Here is a 22,411-nt window from a genome sequence, read left to right on the forward strand (position 1 = left end):
AATGTCTTAGTGACTGAATGATTAGAGTAGAGTACTTTTAATTCCTTACTTCTTATTCAGAAATGTATCTTTTTTTTTCATTCCCTTAGCAAACAATTTGGGTGCCTATGATGTGCCAGAATCTCTCATCAGGTGCTGAAGAAAGGAGCTGTGTTTGTTTGTTTTAACAGTTTAGGTGGTCTGAGTAGAAACGGATTATTCAAAGTTGTGCTGAACTCAGGAAGGATAAGAGTATTCCACAGATCAAATAGATTGTAAATTATATAGAGAATCCTTTCTTAGCAATTTATTATACACCGTTCGTTCCCAGAAAAGATTTGTGATTTGATATAAAAAAGACCTTTGTTGAATTTTTCAATGAGGAAAACTTAATTAAAGGGAACAAGAAATAGATACACCAGGCATGTGTCATACTTTCTCTTACGCGTTGATTTGAAGAAGGGCTTTGAAGCTGAAGAACTGATTATAAAATGGGGGATGGAAGTACAGAATAGTACTTAAGAGAAAAATGAAGAAGAACATTAGTAAAAGGATGTGTTAGTATTTTACTTTTCTCTTTTAAGAATTTTATTTATGGGGTGCCTGGGTGGCTCAGTAGGTTAAGCCTCTGCCTTCAGCTCGGTCATGTTCCCGGGGTCCTGGGATTGAGCCCCGCATCGGGCTCTCTGCTCAGCAGGGAGCCTGCTTCCCTCTCTCTCTGCCTGCCTCTCTGCCTACTTGTGATCTCTGTCAAATACATAAATAGAATCTTAAAAAGAAAAAGAGCACTGCATCAGAAACAAGAAAATATGACTTCTAAAAAGAAAGAATTTTATTTATTTGTCAGAGAGAGAACGCACCAACCAAGGGGAGAAGCAGGCAGAGGGAGAGGGAGAAACAGGCTCCCTGCTGAGCAAAGACCCTGGGATCATGACCTGAGCTGTCAGCATACACTTAAGCGACTGAGCCACCCAGGCATTTTATTTCTCTAATTTTTTCAGGGAGCTATGTGTTTTGAGTAAACAATTTTCTCACAAAACTGAACCCTAACTTAAAAAAATATTTTGATATAAACCTTTCTTAAATACCACATATTTTTTTGCCTAATATTTGGGAAACCTAGACCAAGGAAAACCTTGTCTAAAACTCAGTGTTACTATGCTGAGCATTATTATTGTACCATGCCTGCAATATAGTGACTTTTGTGTTCCGGCACTGTCAAAAGCTTGTCATTTTAAAATGAAATTTGTAATATATAAAATCTAGTATGGAGAGATAGTGAAAATTCTGAAGAATGAGAGTGACAGTGTGAGGATGGGATATTAGAAGTAGTTAGGAGTGTCAAGATAGTATGCTGGTTATTGCTATGGATGGTTGTAGCTTATTTTGTTGTATGTCTCTGGGATGGCACTATTCTTTTGTTTCTAATTGGATTTGAAGAATAAAGAGAATTTTAGAAGATCTCATTCTCCACCTCTCCCACCCCCGTTGCAGTGAACTGACTCACAATGCAGGAGAAAGTTAAACTCTCCTCTATATTGTCTTTTGGGTTTTGGTGGTTTAGAAGATGATTTAGGTTGATTTAGGGATATATGATAAAACCTATATTCATTACCTCAAAGTATACTTTAATAATTTTAATAGTACATAACAGAATGGAGAAGATAATTTCTGCCTTTTAAGACAGCAAAACTTTTCCTCCCTGAAGGGTATTAAGTTGTTCAGTGGCAGTGACCCTTGAGGAGTGCAAAATCTCTAAATTTAATAGAGCTTTGTTAGTGCCTGATGAAAATTGATGTATTATTTAAGATAACTATTATATATAGTAGCTAGCTGGGAACAGATTTGGGTCAGATCAAAAAATATATCTAATGGACCATGAGATTAAGAAAGCAGATTAATTGAGGCATTCCATTTGATTTTGAAATTTTTTTACTGAGAAATTCTGTTTTGAATTTATAAACAGATAAGAAAATCAAGTATGTTAAGTATTATTACTACTATTAACTTCTCCACTCTTGATAAAGCCCAATTTCTTGGTCTTTATAATATACCAAATTTCTCCAAGAGTAGGAGTGACAGGAAGCAACATAAATCATGTGCAGGTAATATAGCAGGCATCTTAAGATTTAAACCTTGAAATTTAAAATCTTCAGTTGTAATAGTGTTCATAAATTGACGGGGAAAAGAAAAGCAAAAGTATTTTACGGTACAAGTTATAGTAGCAAGTGAGACTGCTAATCTCTAAGGCAGACACATTTAATTGGTAAATCACATTCCACCAAAGGATCTTGAAAGGGTGTGAACAAGAACAGAAGCCATATCTATACCAAGGAAGAAAATCTTGCTTATAGTAATGTGCCATTTCTTTTCCATTAAGGGCCTTTGTTCTTTGCATAGCCATGTCACTGTGGCACTAATAACTTCGAAAAATTGAAATGTATCACTTTTGGCAAAAATTTTTAAAAAGAATAAAGTGGTGAGCCATGAGGATGTTTGGTGTGGGTAGTAGTCAGCCATGTTAGACATTTATAGAGTCTCACTATGTTCCAGACACCATTTTGGGCACTGGGGTTATAGTGGTATAACTGGCAAAATCACGTGGGTATATTTAAAAGAGATTATAGATTGGAAGAGCCACTTGCTGTTCTGAGGCAAGATGGATTTTACTTAGTGTCCTTTATACAAATATGTTTGCTATTCTGCCCCCCAAAAAAGAGAGAGAGAGAAATAGTAAAATGTTTAAGAATTTGAGTTTTCTGTCTTTGAACTTGTAAGTGTGCTAGATTTTTCAGTCTTCTTATTCACAAGCCAGTGTTATGCTGTTTCATCCATAAAATCCACCTTGAATTAAAGCTTGAATCCACAGTGAAAGGCAGCATTACCTTCAGTGCCAGAAAACAATGACCTAGAACTCCTTAACTCTTCATAAAAGGGCTTTGTACAGTCAGGGATCACATCCGTTTCCCGGTCAGTAACTTGGGCCGGATTCGGTCCTCACAGAGAGCCCCCTTGCAGTTGCTCTGCCAAGGGAAGCTGTTGAGTTGCCATGTGTTTGGCACTGGATCTTCTTATTTGTTACCAACATATGTGTGAAAAAAATACCTGGGGCTATCTTGTTTTTAGTTCTGTTTTATATAAAACTTTTAACATCTTTTTGTTACTTGTTTTATGATAGAAATATTTTGAATCTTCCTTGAAAAGATTTTGTGCTTTTGTTTTGCTTTGCGTAGTGTTAACTTGCATATTATTTTGTGACTTGGAGGGGTCAAAACATTTAGAGGGACTGGCCAGAGATGAAACTTTCTATTCTCATTGACTCTCATCAGGAAGCTGTGACACCCACTTCCATTCTTGTGCCAAATGTTTCTCTTTATGACTCTGGTGCATAGACTCTGAAGCATTGTTGACCGCATTGGCAGTTTGCCCAGAACCCAAGTATCCTGTATAATTTGCATAATAATTACCATTGATTTACATACAGTACTGGCTGAGTTGTCTTCCAGAATTTAAAGTAAAAGAATGTTTTAAAAACTAAAGCCTTTTCCACCTTACCTCTCCTGTTTTCTAGGTTTGAGAAAGGGGTCGTCGCTGTGTGTTTACAAGCCCTAATCAGTTTCACAGGCCCTTGTATTTTCTAAGATGTTTCCTAGATTTTTCTGCCCTGTGTGGGACACGGTTTCATAGCTCCTACACTGTATGCCCCTACCTTCATTTATTGTTTCCCTCTTACTTGTCGTGCTCTAGTGATCTGATTTCCTGCTGGCTTTCTTTGCTTCTTATCTTCACATCATCTTCTGCCATGTCATTTCCTTTTTTTTTTTTTTTTTTTGCCATGTCATTTCTAATCTCCCCAATAATGAAAAAAAAAGATCATTTATTATTTTTACTCTGCCATGTGTCTAATAAGAGAGACAGTTTAATGTTGCATGTGGAACAAATGGTTGATGAGTTGGAATACATGAAGCCCAAAGATGAGCTTCTCTCTCTGGCACTGTCCAGACCAGGCCCATAATATTCTCAACCTCAGGAAGCCCAGGATTATATGATTTCTTTGTCACCTGTCTTCCTTCCCCATACCCACTCTTGATTTATTTATCCAATAAATGTTTTTAGGAATATGCTCAACGATGGTTTAATAATCCTAGAATAAGTAACCTTAGGGATCCTAGAGTGAGCCAGACTCCAAATTCTATGCTAAATGACTTAAAAACTTAGATTGCTTTTTCTCTTCTTCAGCAAAAAGAAAGAAAGAAAATGTAATAGGTAAGCATTTATGTGATTCAGAAGAGTATTTAAAATATATAAGTATATTTTAAAGTATAAACAATTTGGAGTCCCCCTCCCACTTTATCTCCCTTCTGCCCAGTTCCCCAGCCATCACAACCCGCTATATGTGTTTCATGTATATCTTTCTTAAATAGTTTTTATGCATATACAAATAAATATGTATCTTGGTATGTATTTTCTTATATACAAAAATTTGCAAAATTATGTACTGCATTTAAACCTTGCATTTTTTACTTAATAAATCCTTGGGCTTTTTCCATATAGGTCTATAGCTTTCTCGTTTTATTTTACAACTACATAATATTAAGTTGCATTCATTTTCCATGATTTAACCAGTCCTATACTGATTGATACTTAAGGCATGTCTGTCTAAAACATAAAACTTTCATCTTGTGTATGTGAAAATTTGAAATTGAAAATAAAGTTACACTCACCCCAGCAGAGAACACTTAGGGACTCTGTGAGACATCATCTTTGGAGAGGAGGGGATAGAGTGCTGTGATCTTACCAGCTTCCGAGGTTTTATTAGTGATTTTTACCATTCTGAGTCACCTTGTACTTTCCTACAGTTAATGATAACCTTATTCTTACAGCCTTTTCAAAATGAGGAAAAAACTTTCATAATTTCTGGTGATGATTGTTTGCATTAAAAGGCATTGCCTTTTTTGTAAGTTAGTATTATGTTTTTACAACTTCATTTTTGCCTTTTTTTTTTTAAACTAGATCCTTACAATAAATGAGGATGGATCACTTGGTTTGAAAACCCCTAAATCTCACGTTTGTGAGCACTGCAATGCTGCCTTTAGAACGAACTATCACTTACAGAGACATGTCTTCATTCATACAGGTATTTCTTGATTTAAAATGGATATGTGGCCAGTAAGGTTATTGTTGTTGCTATTTTCACCTCGTGTGAGTGTCATCTGTTTCTAAGACTGTAGCTAACCTGGTATTTTAAATCAGAGATTTTCATAGGCCAGAATGTCAGAAGGAAACCAGGGAAGAACTTTACATGAGAAAACAATGAGCAGGGATGTGTAAAATTATTTAGTCTTAATTGGACACTTATCTGGCTTAAGGTGTTCTTTTCAGCTAGAGAAACAGTTGAAGAATGTATTATTAAAAGCCTGTCAACATTTATTTTCCTCTGCAAGACATCCAGATAGAGTTTGAAATATGGATTTATGAAATATGAGTTTCAAATATTAAAAAATGATAATAACATGACATTGCAGAGAGCAGACCTAAAGACTAATCACAGATCCTTGGGGAAACAGACTAGACATGTAGGTTAAATTAAAGGGTGTGAGGTGGGGAAGATAGAGTGGTAGGGTAGGTTTAATGAAGTAGGAAATAGAGTGTCCCAGAAGCTAAAAAAAGAGTTCCAGGGAGGATATGATCAGCAGTGGTACAATCTTCAGAGAGGATAGAGAGGGATAGAGAACTGAGAAGAAACCATTGAAATAAATAGCAAAGAGATCACAAGTAGTTTCTAAGAAAGCAGAATGTAAGGGTTAAAGCACAAGTGGGTTGTGGAGAATTTGAGACGTGAGGTTAACTACTTTTAAGAAGGTATGGTTGAAAAGGAAGGAGAGAAAGTAATAAGGTGGGACTGTTTCAGGATTTCTGGAAAGATTGTTTGCATAGAACAGACTTCAAGAATACTTAGAAGGAAAGGTTACAGCAGAGAAGGGGGAATGATTGAAGAGGTCAGATTTGGGGGGCGGGGGAGTCAGGGGGAAGATGTTTGAAAGTTCTGAAGGTTCTGGAGAAAATAATTGAAAGGGCATAAAGGGATAGTTAGCCATGGAGAACAAGGTGGGTGGATCTTCTTTCAGATAAAAGGAGAGAGGAGCTGTTTAAGACACAGTAGATAACCAAGAGTCCTTTTTAGCTTTCTGATTTTTAAGTTGTTTTAAATTGTTTTCTTCCTTCTTTCTTTCCTTCCTTCCTTCCTTCCTTCCTTCTTTCTTTTTTTCGGATATAGAGTGGATTTGATCTCATCTTTGTGTGATTGTGAGAATGTGCATTTTATAATTGTGGGGGGAAATTGAGGAAATAAAATTCTTTTAGATTAATGAACAGTATAAATATATTGTGTGGATAATTTGAAATTTTCCAGAATTTGGGCTTCTAAGATTTATCTTTCCTCAGAAATAGTAACTATAAACTGTGTTTTATCCAGTAACTAATTTGTGGATGTGAAATTATTTTAAGGCGAAAAACCATTTCAATGTAGTCAATGTGACATGCGTTTCATACAGAAGTACCTGCTACAGAGACATGAGAAGATTCATACTGGTGAGTGTTGCCCCCTTCCTAGGGTTGTTAAAATTACCATTGCAAATATAGGGAAGAATTTTTAACAAGTAGCAGGAACTTGTTGCCACTGTTAATCAGTTTTGTTTCTTAAAAGTATGTATCAAAGCTCGTATTTTTTCTTTGAATAAATCAGTCTTAACTGTTAAGGCTTGGCTTTAATGTCCAAGCCCAATAAATTACTTTGAAATAGAGTTTCATAATAACTTAAAATAACTTAAAATGTATTTGAAGTGGCAAAAGGAGATTTTTATGAAATAGCTGTTTCCTAAGATGTTTAACAAGTTTAGGGTTAGGTAAAATGATCATTCTTACTCATTAGTCTGGGGAAGAAGCAAAGTGCTGCCTGAGCCCTAAGATACAGATACCATTCTTTCCCTTACTGTTCCATGTATATAGCTTACTATATTAAGAGAGTTGTAATCCTGATAAATTGGAGACTTCCAGTTTTTCAGTTAAGTTGTTAATGATTTAGAAACAAGTATTTCGGAAGATCACTTTAAAGGAACCCATACCTTAAAAAGTTTTTTAAAAGTTTTTGCTCTTTTTAGAGCAGACTTTTATTTGCTTTTATTTTATTTTATTTTTTGACAAGTGTAAAACCAAGTGTTATATGTAGCCTTGATTTAGTAGACTTTCAGCTTTTGACTTTGATATCTGTAAGCATTGTGAAGAGTTTCTTTAGAACTTATTTCTAGTCTTTTGCCTTTTGTGATGGAATAAAAACAGAGTTGGTGTATTTGTATCATTTTGATTCTTACATTTAAGTAGAATTGAGAATGGTGGTGATACTGAAAATATTAAAGTTCTTCATATTTTTCTATATTAAGTACCGAAGCGGGAACCTAACCAGTGTTATTTAGATGTGTTCTCATAGTACCTGCAGTACATGTGAAAGGGGATCCTAGACAGTTTGCCATATAAAAGAAGCAACTGCTGCCTAGTAATATGCCTTTCTTTACATCTAACAAAGAAGCATGGATGTGGCTGGTCTCCTTAAATACAACTTCAACTGTGTAGCACATCTGTGTGCTCTAAAGTTGTACTTTTCAAAGATTGTTATGCACAACAGCCATTTCAGTTTCTTAAGTAAACATGTATCATCACTTCCAGATGGAAGGGAGTGTAATAGGCACTTCGGGAGAGAAAACAACTTTATTGATTTTAGGAGACCTACAGCTAAATTTAGATTTCTATACAGAATAAAACCTGATCAGATAATGATTAAGTGGTTAAAAATTTTTGTATGTTTTAAAAAAAATTTTTTTGGTATGTTTTTAATACCTATTAGATTTTGATGATTTACTTACTAAAAAAATATTACTGAGTCTTCAGTATTTTTCAGGTGTCAGAAATACAGAGATAAAAAAGAAGTTTCCTTGGAATTTATATTCCAATGGGAGAGACATACATAGAAACAAGCACAGTCTGATAAATGTTGTAGAGTTTTACAGAACATGCTCTTGTGCCCTTGAGCAAGAGCCAGCTGTGTTAGCTGTTGAAGGTTACATAGGGAAGGCAACACAGGGAAAACTACAGGAGGCTTAGTTGAGAGAAAGACAGCATGTGCATGTGAGCGAGAGAAGGAGAGAGAGAATGTGTGTGTGTGTATCTGACAAAAAAGATTTTTGAAACAGTACTTTCCTTAATTGCACTCTGTATTTTCTGTTGTTCTAGTAAATTCTTTTTTAATGTGCTGGTCACAATTCTGTAATCTTACTGGAAAAACAACTGTGCTAGGCCAGGGGGGTCCTTGGACTTTAAACAGGTTATAATTAGTAGTTAATAGTTAGAATTTAATAAGACCAGGTATTGTGCTAGATATTTAGTTAAATATCTCATTTAGTTCTTACATTAATCTTGAAAGAGAGGGGCCATTACATTCCCACTTTTTAGATAGAGAAATAATAAGCATACAAAAAGTTGAGAAACTTTTCTAAATTTACATATAATCTAACATATATATGATGGAGCTAAGTGAGATTCCAGCCTAAGTCTGTGAGTCCAGATACACATGTGAAATCATTAACTGCAGAATGGGACTAGAAGCATGAGTTCTTTTGGCCTTTTTGAGTTTTTCTTGCTATGCCACTAAACCGTAATTGGGTTTAGCAATATGTAAAAGGGATGGAGGGAAGGCTGGTAGGCTGGTGTTCTCATGATATGGAGAATACAGTTAGAAAAAAAGAACTGAGAGGAACCAGGGCAAACCAGTCACTGTGGTTCCTTAACAGAGAAAAGTTCTTTCGAAGAGAGGCTCAGTTTTGCTACACTGCTCATACCACCTCAATGCCCCAGGTAGGACTGATATAAAGGAAATTGATTATCCTTCTTCATTTTCTTGGTTCCTTCTGTGGACTCTTTTCTGAAGTCAGTAGTGTATTTTTGTCTTGTAACCAAGGGGAGTATGTATTTAGAACCGAATATATGTTCTCCAGCGTTTATTACTCTGTCCCTTACTGTTCTTTCCACATTTTAAATGGCTTTCATTTTTGGAGGGGTGGGTAGTGTTCTAAAGTTTGCGCATGTCAAGGCTTTCTCTCTGTAGGTTCTTAGTTTAGAATGCATCACAATAGTTAGGGCTGTAAAAGAGACTTTGCATATGTTTATCCATTTTTAAATTGTCAAGAAGGTAATGAGTCACTTATGAACAGATCCTCAAAGGTCCTGTCTGTGAGAACTGCTAGTTCTTACAGGCCCCACTTTCCTTACAACCTCCCTCATTGTTTTAGGTCTTAGTGTCTTCTCCAGTCTCCCCAACCCTTAAGCCTGTACTCTCCTCTGTTTGCAGTGTGGTTAAAAATCATTACCTGCTTGGCTACTTTTGCCACCAATCAAGAAATCTGTGACTTAAAAACCAAGAACCTAGTCTAATTTGGTTTTCAAATAGAAAATTTTAAAACTCAGCCTGGACAAGGTTATCACTTAATTATGTTTCCAAGATTTGGCTTAGCCTATAAAATGTCACTTTAAGGGAGAGTACTTTTTCATTCAGAGGCTGATCCCTGAAATTCTGGTTAAAGCTTTATTTCTTTAACCTAAGGCACTGAAAAGGGCAGATATTCTTGGGACTGCTGTTTTTGGCAATTATGGGAAATTTTATCTTTTTGTGAATGTATTATATAGATCTCTTACTTATGGTATGTTTGGGGATATGGGAGAGAAGGTGAAGACTTGAAGCCAAGGTTGAAGATAAAAATCTAATCGATCATTTTGTTTAGGGTCAGGTACATACCAAGGTTAAAAACACTCATTGCCAGTGGCAGATTTATGATGTGATCAGGTGTTTTTATTTTATCTAAGGTGCTTCTTCCTTTGCATATTCAAATGCATGTATAGGCTACATGTTAGAATGACATACACCTGGTTGTGTTCTTTTCTAGTCACTTTGTCAGGATTTTACTCTAAGAAAGTACCAGTCTTATTGCCATGGGAGAGAAGGTTTGGGTTTGAGAAGTAAAGAAATACAATTTTCAATATTTTATTTTAATTTTTTATTAGTTCCCTAAATTCCTGTAAATAGTAAGCAACAGAATACCTCTCTTGATATTCTGTTTTAGCAAATTGTGATTGTATTTTATAGTGTGGCAGTTTTCACAATTTTTTATTTTAGTAGTAAAAATGTTATGAATCATTTTTGTATATAGGTAAGATTTTATAAAAAGATCTTGCTCCCCAAAATAAAAAGTATTTTGAAAATAAACCAAATCATTCAGAGTTAATCCATATTCATTAGTTTCTGCCCCCAACCTCCCCCCCCTTTTTTTAAAAGGCTACTAAAGCCTTAAGAACTGTCTTAAGAACTATCTTTTTTTGTTGTTTGTTTTGTTTTGTTTTTAAAAGATTATTTATTTATTTATTTATTTGACAGACAGAGATCACAATTAGGCAGAGAGGCAGGCAGAGAGTGAGGAAGGGAGAGAAGCAGGTTCCCTGCTGAGCAGAGAGCCCGATGTGGGGCTCGATGCGGGGCTCGATCCCAGGACTCGATCCCAGGACTCCGGGATCATGGCCTGAGCCAAAGGCAGAGGCTTTAACCCACTGAGCCACTCAGGTTCCCCTCTTAAGAACTATCTTAATGCATACAATTGTGTATATACAAATACAAGAAGAAACACTGGAAAACCTGTTGCCTAAGTTAGCACTCTATCCCTGAAAACATGTTGATCTTCTTTTCCTCTTGACTGTGACTTTTATTCACAACCATGTTAAAAAAGCTGAACAGTAGCTTTTTTTTTTAAAACCAGTTGGGCTAGTGGGGTGGAGTTAAGAATGTTGATTCACCGGTGACTAAGTTAGCTCAATACTGTATTTCCTTCATTATAGTTCAGTTATGAATAAAATGTAACAGTTTTCCTCTCGTTATTTGAATCTGTAGTTTATGAGCTTTAATAGAGAGGTCTTTCTGAAAGAAAATGTTCCAGACCTAGTTAGAGTGTATCTTATTTATGGAGATGAAGGGACTGAATACTGTTCCTGCTGCTGAGCATGTTGCCTGCACCAGGAGCTGCTGGCATTCTGACTTCTGAGGCTGGCTAGCACTGGCATGGCCAGACCTTGCCAGGAAAGATTAACCAGGGAACTACAGATTGCTGTGACTGACATTCTCTGGTTTAACAAAGCATTCAGGAACCACATTTTTTTTTTCCTCTGCAAATCTGTTGGTAATTCACACGAAATGATTTGATTACATATAAAATACATATAAAAGCCTAACACTGTTTAACAAAGTATCTCAGTAAAGATATAGAAGAAATCATACACCCTCACCTGTACATGTAAACACACACACACACACACACACACACACACACACACACCTGACATTATGCATTAGTACTGAAATAGGGAGAACCAGAGGGTATAAGGAAAGTTGCCTGGTTTTCAGTTATGTGTATATTTTGTGTACTTGAGTACCCCTTCTCTTGAAATCCATATGAAAGTTTTTTGGTAGTTCTTAGTGTCTGTAGTTAAAAAAAAGTTTATCATTTTTTTTTTTTGAGATTTTATTTATTTGACAGAGAGAGTGAGCACAAGCAGGGGGAGTGGGAGAGAAAGAAGCAGACTCCCCGCTGAGCAGAGGGCCTGACTTGGGCCTCCATCCCAGGACCCTGGAATCATGACCTGAGCTGAAGGCAGATGCTTAACTGACTGAGCCACCCAGGCACCCCTGTTGTTTGTTTTGACAAGTCTCTAGTTTAACAAATTGGAAATTTCTTGAAGTGGATTCATTCTTACATATGTATCATTGTTGAATGAATGAACATGTGAGTGACATGACTCACAATTGGACACATTCTCTATAATAGTACAGACAACCTGTGCTTTAGGTGTCCAGTTGGAATAGACCAGTTAGGATTCAGATTGGTGGCCTCATGGAAGACATAGAACTTAAATGGTCCTGTGAGGTTCGGTTTAGACTTTGTAGTCCCTGTGTTACATGGCGGTTAAGTGTCATCAGGGAAGTATAGGTGGTAGAACAGAAGCACAATGAAGCCAGGACCAGGAGGAAAATTGGGGGTGTACTGAAGTTGCGAATGTTTGGGCAAGGATAGGTAAGCAGATATGCAGCTGAGGAATTCAGCAACCCAGAGAGAGTAGCTAGTTAAAAATCTGACAGGTATCAGGACCATTGCAGATGCTGGATAACAGGATAACAAGCGGTGTGTCACATATGCTAAGTTAAAAGAACCAGAAGGAGGCAGATACTTTGAAGTTAGTTAAAAAGCTAGAAATTCCTAAGAATTCAGTTTCATCAACGTAATGATACTGTCAGATAAATTTGAGTACCTTTTCGGTGCCAACCACTGAATTAAACACAGTACATAAGTTATCTCACGTTATCCTTACAGTAGTCCTGTGAGGAGAGGGGACTATTACTTCTTCTTCTTCTTTTTTTTTTTTTAAACAGATAAGGAAACTAAAGGTCAAAATGATTAAGTACTTGCCCCAATGTGTGCATCTGGTTAATGACACAGTCCAGGTCTTCGAAGATCTCATGCCCTAACCAGTATGCTATTGAAAGGGTAGATCAGCACCAAGAAAATTTAGAGTCGACAACTTTTGTTTGTTTGTTTGTTTGTTTGTTTTAAGAGAGGGAGAGAGAGGATGGAAAAGAGGGGCAGAGTCAGAGAGAGAATCTTAAGCAGGCTTCATGCCCAGCCTGTGTCCCAATTGCAAGGCTTGATCCCAGGACCCTAAGATCAGGAGTTGGGTGATTGACTGAGCTACCCAGGCACCCCAAAACTTTTGGTTTCAAACATGGAGGTTTTATTTTGTTCAGAGAAGAGCAGAACTTCTCCCGGACTTGGGCTTAGAGCTTGCAGGTAATTGGGTATGCCTGCCTGAAATGAAGTCTATGGTTGTAGGAGTAAGAACAGATTTCACCTGATAAGGAGTAAACAGAGGCAAGATGGACAATGTGTAAATGACCATTCTGAGTAGAGCAGAAAAGGTGGGGGTAGGGGGGTCGAGTGGAGATGAGGAGACAAGACTAGAAAGCTTGATTTTAGAATTGTATTGTCAGATTTTGATGCCAAGTTAAGAAGTGCCATTTATTTATAATCCAGTAAGCATTATAAAATATCAGGGCACTTAAATGCCATATTGAAAGAATATTATTGGTTTGTGAAGAAAACTGGAAGTTCGATGAATGTGTTTCCTTTTTGTTAACTATAATTAATATGAGGAATAATTCAGAAAATAGCAAGTTTATTAATCAAGTTTACTTTTGGATATTAATAAAAGTTTTTAAAACAAAGCAACACCATTAAGCTTCAAGAAATGTAATATTGCTTCAGTTTTGACCAGTTTGTGAGAAGTAGGCAAAACTTTGGAAACCACTGAGTGTTACAGTAAAACAAAGTTAATGTTTTTTGGACTTTAGATCCTCTTCATTTTTGAATGGTATAGGATGCACTAATTTTCAGGAAAAGAGCCAAAAAGGGACTCCCCGCATTTGAGTTAACACACAGAATTTCCTGAAATTTTTAAAGTTACTTCTGGGAGCAGTTTCTTAGTTTTGTTTGTTTGTTTTTAAATCATTTTCAGTTAGTTTAGAAAATGTGGTTAGTCTAGAACAAAGCAAGTTACTTTTTCACTTGTTAATTTGTCTTCCTTTAATGTGAGTTTTTCCCTAACCCCTTGTACCCCCAATTATTTCACACTCGACAGAAGATAAAGCATTAAGACAGTTGAATCTAGATCTGATGTCTTGGGGTTTTTTACAAGGTCTTTTGGAAAAATACCCAATTACTTCCTTGAATTCAAGCACGTGGAGACCTTAAAGATGCTCCAATATTTGAAGCTGTCTTTTTGACAACTGCTGCTTATTATTCCAGAACCCAGTTGAGTGGATGGCCAACACTTAGGCTTTTCACATCTTGAATTCATTAAGTTCTCAGATGTCTGGACTGGCTGACTAAATTTTTTTGTTGTGAATAAGTTTTTCATTTGACAGACTTCTAATGACACATAGTTTCAGAATTCATATATTTATTTGGGCCTTTGGTGGAAGAGTGACTGACAAAATGTACTGTCTGGGACACAGGATGAAGAAATAGGATTTAGAATATTTAAGGCAATCTAAATTTACTTATCAAGGTCATTCATTCTTACTTTTCTTTTTTTTTTTTAACTTTTCTTTCAAGATCCTTAGTTGTTATCTCTGAAGAGTTTCTATTCTTCAAAAATTCTTAAATGTAATCATTTTCAACTCTGATTTGAATTTTATGGAAGTGTTTTGATGTTCTTTGAAAGCAGCCACAATAATAGTAACTGCTTCTACATATTTTATAACTTTACTCTTCTGTAGATCTTTTGGAGAGTCTAACTTCATGATACTGTTAAGCAACTGTGATAGGATTGACATCCTAATGTAGTAATAGGTAGTTATTTCTCTCCAGCTTCATCTCCTGTGCTACTTTTATGCTGTTTGTGCTACTGATTATTGATGGAAGTACTTCCTACTCTTTATTTCTTATAGGACTCGCTATTGTCTCTTCCTTACAGCTGTGTAAAGAAGTTGATAGATTAACTAGAAGTTTATTGATTCCCCCTCCCCCATCTATTTTCATCTGTCTGTAATTTTTTTTTTTTTTCTGTAAATTCTTTACAGGACTTAAATGATTCTTCCTTACCTACATTTCATTATCTGTTTTGATTTTGACTTTCTAAGGGCACATAAAGAATAATTGCTGAGCAAGAACTTTCAGTGCACATTTTTAATTATTCTAGAAAATATATTCAGTTAACTCTTAATTACCTTGGGGAATTAACTTGATTATAGTTTTTTTTTTAAAGATTTTATTTATTTATTTATTTATTTATTTATTTATTTGAGAGAGAGAATGAGAGAGAGAGAGAGCACGAGAGGGGGGAGCGCCAGAGGGAGAAGCAGACTCCTTGTCTAGCAGAGCAGGGAGCCTGATGCAGGACTTGATCCCAGGACTCCAGGATCATGACCTGAGCCAAAGGCAGTTGCCCAACCAACTGAGCCACCCAGGCACTCTAGATTTTTTTCTTAAAAGATTTTACTTATTTGAGAGAGAGGGTGTGAGCAAGCGGGTGGGGAGAGGAATGGAAGGAGAGGGAGAAAGCCGACTCTGCGATGAGCAGGGATCCTGATGTGGGGTTCAGTCCCAGAACCCTGGGATCATGACCTGAGCTGAGGGCAGACGCTTAGTGGACTGAGCCACCCAGATGCTCCAGATTAATTACTTAAAATTTAAAAAGACAAATACAGTTGTGAAAAAAATAAAATGAATACCAGCACAAAAAGAGCAGTTCATATTGCTGTTGTTTGAAGCTACATAGTATTCTATATATAGGCCTGTGATGCTTATATAATGGAAGAACTGTCTTCATCCTTAAAATTCAGTTAGGTATGTTCTTGTCTACATCGCCTTTTAGTTCTATATCATTGGGTAGAGGGGAGAGGCATGGAGTCTGATTAGTGTTGACTCTGGAGTTTTGAGGTCTAACTTTTATCTCTGCAGAAAAATCTGCCTGTTGAGACGTTTTATTTTTCTAATGTCAGATTTGGGAGGAAATGGAGGATGGGCTCATGGGAACCTGGAACTGAAAGGTATTAATTTAAAATGTTAGGATTCAGTGAAAAATACAAAGGTTTTCCTTATGCAGAAGGCATGGGCATAAAAAATTAGGGATTAGACAGGAGACATTTGAGGGGCTTTTATTAAGGAGATGAGATGTTAAGCAGGGATAGAGAAGAGAATGATTGTTACAGGAAGTGGGGGCAGAAGTTACCACTGAAAACATTTTTTTATGTTCTGCTTAATCATTGAGACTTCTAGATTATTATTTAGAAGGAGAATTTGCTCAGCGGCTAACTCGTGTTATATAGGTTTTTTATGATATTAAAGAGTAAGATTGTAGCCAAGAAATAGACAATGGTAACAGACTATTTTAGCAGGACAATAGGATTTTTGGTCATTTCTTCCCATGTATTGCATGGGATATTTGGTACTTCCAAGCTGTTATATTTACTTCGCCTTTACATTTCGGATGACAGTTCTTGAATGGTAAATATGTGCCTGAATATTGTGTATAAACCAAGTTTACATTAAAGCATTACAACGCTGAATTGAAAGTTGAAGCTGCTGCTTCTTTTAACAGTCTGAATTTATTTGCTCAGCAGTGTTCAGGTTTTAGATTAATTAATTAGCTATTAAAGTTTCTTTTCCCCTGTAGGGAAGTAACTTCTGAAACTAATCCCAATCTTTCTTTTTTTCCTCTCTCATTGCAACAATTGCTTTTATAATGAGATTTCTTAGGAATACCACTATCATACTCTGGCAAAGTAATGAGGGCCTGAACTTTTGAATAAGGCATTAAGACTAGAAATTGAATGAAATGGCTATGAAGGATATTTTAAGGAAGAATAAGGATAGATGAAATTTAATAGCAGTTTAAATGGCAGCAACTAACAGTGAAAGTAGTAAAGGCTAATGGTTTTTAAACTTTTATTATGGTACCCTGGTTTTCAAATGAAATCTTACGTGGAGCAACATCAGTAGTCAATTAAAAAACAAGGCAAGTAATTTCAAATGGTTTCCTTGGCTCTTGATGAGTTGACAGATGTTACTACCCAGTTGTTATTTATTCAAGGAGACAATGCCAGGTTTGAAGTGACTGAAGAATTAGCCTTTGTGGAACAACTATAGGCAAGAATATTTTCAAAATGTAGTAATACATTTTAAATGGTTGAATTGCATGGTATGTGAATTAAATCTCAATAAAGATAGTTTTATTTCCTTAAAAAGAATGCATGAGAAAACGTTATTTCAGTATGTAATCCAAAGTGGACTCCACTAAGATGTGTTAATAGCTGATGATGGGAGAATTATGTGTAGAGGTGAAAATGTTCAGTTGGACTAATTTTACAAAGCTTGAGAAAATGTAAAGCATTTAAAGTTTATGGGCTATTCATTGTATTACATGAGCAGTACTTTGTGGAAAACATTTGAATTCATTATGTGTCCATGAACCAATAGTGTCAGCAGTAATCTCTTTGGTCTAATGGATTTAACCATTATTGCTCCCATGAATTTTTGTCTGATACAGAAGTGAATATCCTGACTAACCGACTGCACAGCGGTTTAATATGTTAGAATTGGTCAAGTTTCATTGGGAGTTTTTCAGAACGAGAAGAACTACTGTCAACCACTATTTTATAAAACGCTGGAAAATGGCTTTGGAAATAAGCTTTTACTGAAGATTTGAAAATGTTTCTTAGTTAATTAAACCTAATACTATGAGGGGAAAGCAATGCTTATAGTTAAACTTCTATTGTAAAGTTGTTTTGACAGCTGCTAATTTTGAATCACAAAATACTGCTTTATACACTTGCTATGTTGTTAAAAGTTACAAGAAGCAAAATCTCCATTCCCACACACATATGGGGTAGATAACATTTTCCAACCTTGAACTGTATTTTCATCAGATTTTAGACCTTGATGTCAGTACAAAAGAAATTTTCATATTTCGCCACCATTAAACCGTAATTCTACCTCCTCTTCAGTAGGACGTAATTAATCTGCAGTGTAATGGCATGCAAAAGGCAAATATCAAGAAAAGAATCTAATAGAATTCTATAAATGCCTTCCAAGTGATGAATGACACTTTTTAATTAAAATTATATTTTTCTGGATTAATATCAGAATTTTTGTGACAAAACAGTTTTAAAGAATATGTAAAATCTCATTACAGATCAGCATTAGCAGATAAACGTTTGTAATGAACCTTGATGGTAGGGAACACTAACTTTGAACCCCAATTCAGTGATATGCTATGTCCTCCCATAAAGAATAATTCCAGTCTTATCATTAGTACATCTGTGTGGCCGAAGTTATGTTCTATTATTATCATTATTACCATCATGATGTGTTGAATATCATCAGTAAGAATATGTAAAAGTTTTTTTCTCTTTTGGTATATAAGTATGTGTGCAGTATCCTTGATTTTACCTCTTTACCCATAAAGCTTAATATATTTACTATCTGGCTCTTTTTTGCTCTTTATAGATAAGTTTGCTGACTACTGTCAAAATTTATTCTTTGAATGTCCTTCTCTCAGCTCTTAGACCTCTGCTTTGTTGACAATCTTGTCATTCATTCTGCTTCACACTTGGTCATACCTTAGGCTAGTGGCTACCAAACCTTAATCTCTGCCTGACTTGTTTCTCATTTTCCAAGCACTGCCTCCTATCATTTCTGCTGATGCCTTCTTGTACTTAGTTTTTAACAGCCTTTTGTCTCTACTAGGACCTATAATCCAGTGATTCTACCTCCCTTTCACTAGCATTCCTTTTCCTCATCATCTCTTTCCTTTTCAGTTTAAATTCTGTCCTCATTTATCATAACTACTCTCTTGCTTACACTCAACGCTTTTTGCTCTCTCTCTCATATGTAATACTCACTTGGCTAAATCACAACTTCGGGAAATTTAACTCCCTCAATCTCTGGAATAAAATAGAAAGCTATGCTGAATTAGGGTCACCTTAAATGTTAAGCAGGACCCTTAATGCCTGCTGGAAAGCACGTAGTTCCTTAGTCCAGTCATCTAGATGGGGTCCATATTTCAGCCCGGGGGCAGTTTCACCTGCTTCCTGTTAATTATAATTAAAATGTATTGAAACATAGCCATCTCCATTCCTTTATGGAATATCAGTGGCTGTTTTCTCCCTACAAGTAACAGAGTTGAGTAGTTGTAACAGAGATTATAGGACTTTGAAAGCCTAAAATATTCACTATCTGATCTTTTACCGAAAAAGCTTGACTACCTTTCTCTCAAATGAATAGTTCATACCTTCTCCTTTTCATAAACTTCCAACATTTCCTCTTGCCCTCTCACTTTCAGCTGATTGCCTGATTACTGTTTCACTGAGAAAATCAAAATAATCAAGAGAACTTCAGAGTTAGTTCCTAGTACCAGTGTTTTCATCAATGAGTTGGAAAGTTTTGATCTTTTGGAGGAAGATGGGCTAATAATAGTGATTTATTTTATTTTGCAAAATAGCTTGGAATTTTTCTAATGTTTTATACAGATACACATTTAGATGTTTAAATTTTCATTACCATTATCATCTTAAGGGAAGTATGTTTTCTTGACTTCAGACTTCTTTTTCTAATTATTTTAAACTAAGGTACCATTTACATACGATAAACTTTACTATTTTTAGTGTAACCACTATGTATACGAATGTATAAACATATACATTTGTGTAAGCACCACCACAGTCAAGCTACAGAACAGGGAGTGCCTGGCTGGCTCAGTTGGTTAAATGTCCGACTCTTGATCTCAGCTAAGGTCTTGATCTCAGGGTCATGAGTTCAAGCCCTGCGTTAGGCTCCACACTGGGCGTGAAGCCTACTTAAAAAGGGTGGGGTGCCTGGGTGGCTGAGTAGGTTAAAGCATCCGACTGTTATTTTCAACTCAGGGTTTTACGATCGAGCCCCATGTTTGGCTCCGTGCGTGCTGTGCGTGCTAGGCGTGGAGGCTGCTTAAGATTCTCTGCCTCCCTCTCCCTCTGCCCACCCCTCTCTTGTGCTCTTGCCTTCTAAAAAGAAAAAAAGATACAGAACAGTTCCATCACTCCCCAAAACTCCTCCACATCTTTCTAAGGTTAACCCCTTCCCAGTTCCCATTCTTTACCTGTTTCACAATGTCCTATAAACTATATGGTGGTAACCTTTGAGTCTGACTTCTTCCACTTACCGTAGTGCATTTGAAAGCCCTCCATGTTGTTAATGTATCAGTATTTCATTCTTTTTTATTTCTGAACATTTTTCTGTTGTATGGATATACCACAGTTGGTTCATTCATTCTCCAATTGAGGTATAGTTCGGTGGTTTTCTAGTTTTTGGTGCTTATGAATGAAGCTTCTGTAAACATTTGCTATAAGAATTTGCGTACAGCTATTTAGTGAACATGCTTTCACTCCACTTGGGAAACTACCTACAGGTGGAATTGTGGGTCAGATCGTTAAGTGTATGCTTAGCTTTTATAAGAAGCCACTAAACTGTTTTCCCAAGTGACTATACGTTTTGCCTTCTATAGTAACTTAAGAGCCTTCCATTTCATCTGTATCCTTGACAGCACTTGTCATCATCACATTTCATTTTAGTCATTCTAACAGGCGTGTACTTGTCTCTCATTGTGCTTTTAACTTGCATTTCATTAAGGACCAAACATGTTGAGCATCTTTTTATGTGCTTATTTGCCATCTGCATGTAAATATATGTATTTGGAGGTGGTTAAGTGTCTCTTTGATTCTTTTGCCCATTAAAAAAGTTGGATTGTTTGTTTTTATTGCAAGTTTTGAGTGTTCTTTATGTACTTACTTAATATCAGATATGTGATACGTAGTTTTTTCTCCTATAAACTTGTTTTTGAATTAATAGAAAAATCATTGTTTTCTTGAAAGACCTCTTGGTATTTTCCAAAGTAATGTTACATTTAATTTCATTTTTATATACAGTATTAAATTTATATTTCTAAGTGTAAATATAAAATAAAAAGTAAAATGATAATGAATCTACATTAGTTATTTTCTGAAATATGCAGAAATCCAAACTAAAAATTTGGTAGAAACATTAGGCTTCATTTTTTTGCCTATTAATATGGAACATAAGTTTTATTATATATTTCAAATAATATGAATACTTTTTTATATTCAGTGGGTAAGATTAGTGTTCTTACGTAACCTCTATTATCTAAAAAACTGGTTAAACTGAATTTCACATTACTGTTTAATACCAGACTGAAGCACTAAAAGAATTTAATTTACATCATAGGGAAAATAAATTTCCTATGGAAAATATTTTTAACATGTAATTTATTGTATTTATTCTAATATATAGAATGTAATTTAGCAGATTCATGCTTTGGAACAATTAAAATGATGTTAACACATTATGTATTAAATAAATGGCACAATCTCAGTAAGCAATGATCCTCATTCACAGTGAATAATCTCAAAGTCCATAATGAAATTCATAGGGACTTGGTACTATTAGAACAGATTATATAAAATTTTAGAAGTACTATTGTGGAAGTATTGTAGTTGCTACTGAGTTTTAAAGCAGTCAGGCAGTTTGCTTGTCACTGGCCATTTTTTGATAGTTGACAGGAAACGGGGAAGAGAAGAAGCATTTCTTATTTTGAAAAGCCAGAATCTTGGGCTTGCTATAAAATAACCCCATCTCAGACTGGCCTAATCCATTTGAGGATTTAAGTTCTCAACCCCTACATAAGTGCTCAGAAGAAAGAGTGAACCCTCTTTAAGAGACATTAATATCATCCAGAGCCTCTACAATTTTTCATGCATAGTGTTTTGCATTCAGTGCATATCAAATAATAGGACAGAATCACAGAAAGTTAAGAGGAAAAATAGAGACAATAAAAACAGTCTCTTGGGTGGCTGAGATAGTAAGAGTTAGTTGAAAAGGGCTTCAAATTTCACTTATTTTTTTAAAGATTTTATTTATTATTTATTTGACACACAGAGAGCACAAAAAAGGGGAGTAGCAGGCAGAAGGAGAGGGAAAGCAGGCTAACCGCTGAGTGGGGCACCTGATGTGGGACTTGATCCCAGAAACCTGGGATCATGACCTGAGCTGAAGGCAGACACTTAACCGACTAAACCACCCAGGCACCCCAGGACTTTACATTTTAAACTGTGACTAATAAGTTTTAAGAAAATCATAGAAAATAGGCAAAAACATGGAGAATTTTACCAGAAAATTGCAGTCCATCCAAGAAAATGGAAATTCTAGAACTGAAAAAATAATTGATATACAGGCTAGACCTAACATAGGCTTAATGGAAAAAGAGAGATAATGAAAGAGAAGGTTAGTGAAATAGAAGCTATCACTAGAAAATATCACAGAGGGGGGAAAAAGACGACTATAACCTTTTTCAGCTGGGATATAGAAAGTATTAGTCATGATAGAAAAAATAGACAAATTGAGTTACATTAATTTTAAGACTTCCTGTTCATTAAAGATTCCATTAAGAAAGTGAAAACTGGGGGTACTTGGGTGGCACAGTTGGTTAAGCATCTGCCTTCAGCTCAGGTCATGGGCCCAGGGTCCTGGGATCGAGCCCTGTATCGGGTTCCCTGCTCAGCGGTTAGCCTGCTTCTCCCTCTCCCACTCCCCCTGCTTGTGTTCCTTCTCTCACTGTGTCTCTGTCTGTCAAATAAATCTTTAAAGAAAAAAAAAGAAATGGAGTCCGGTAAACAAATGGAGAGTTTTAGAAGGGAGCAGGGTAGGGGGATGGGTTAGCCTGGTGGTGGGTATTA

General features: G+C 35.9%; 1 protein-coding gene across 4 annotated transcripts in view; it reads left to right on the plus strand.

The window, feature by feature from the left end:
• Positions 1-22,411, plus strand: part of ZNF148 (zinc finger protein 148) — a 117,522-nt gene that overhangs the window by 80,629 nt on the left and 14,482 nt on the right. For all 4 annotated transcript variants that reach the window (XM_080799877.1, XM_080799880.1, XM_080799878.1 and 1 more), the window contains 2 exons: positions 4,993-5,116; positions 6,487-6,570. In XM_080799877.1, the coding sequence (XP_080656003.1) occupies positions 4,993-5,116; positions 6,487-6,570 (208 nt within the window). The remainder of the gene's footprint in view (positions 1-4,992; positions 5,117-6,486; positions 6,571-22,411) is intronic.

This window comes from Martes martes (assembly GCF_963455335.1).
Source record: "Martes martes genome assembly, chromosome: 1".
Lineage (NCBI taxonomy): Eukaryota > Metazoa > Chordata > Mammalia > Carnivora > Mustelidae > Martes > Martes martes.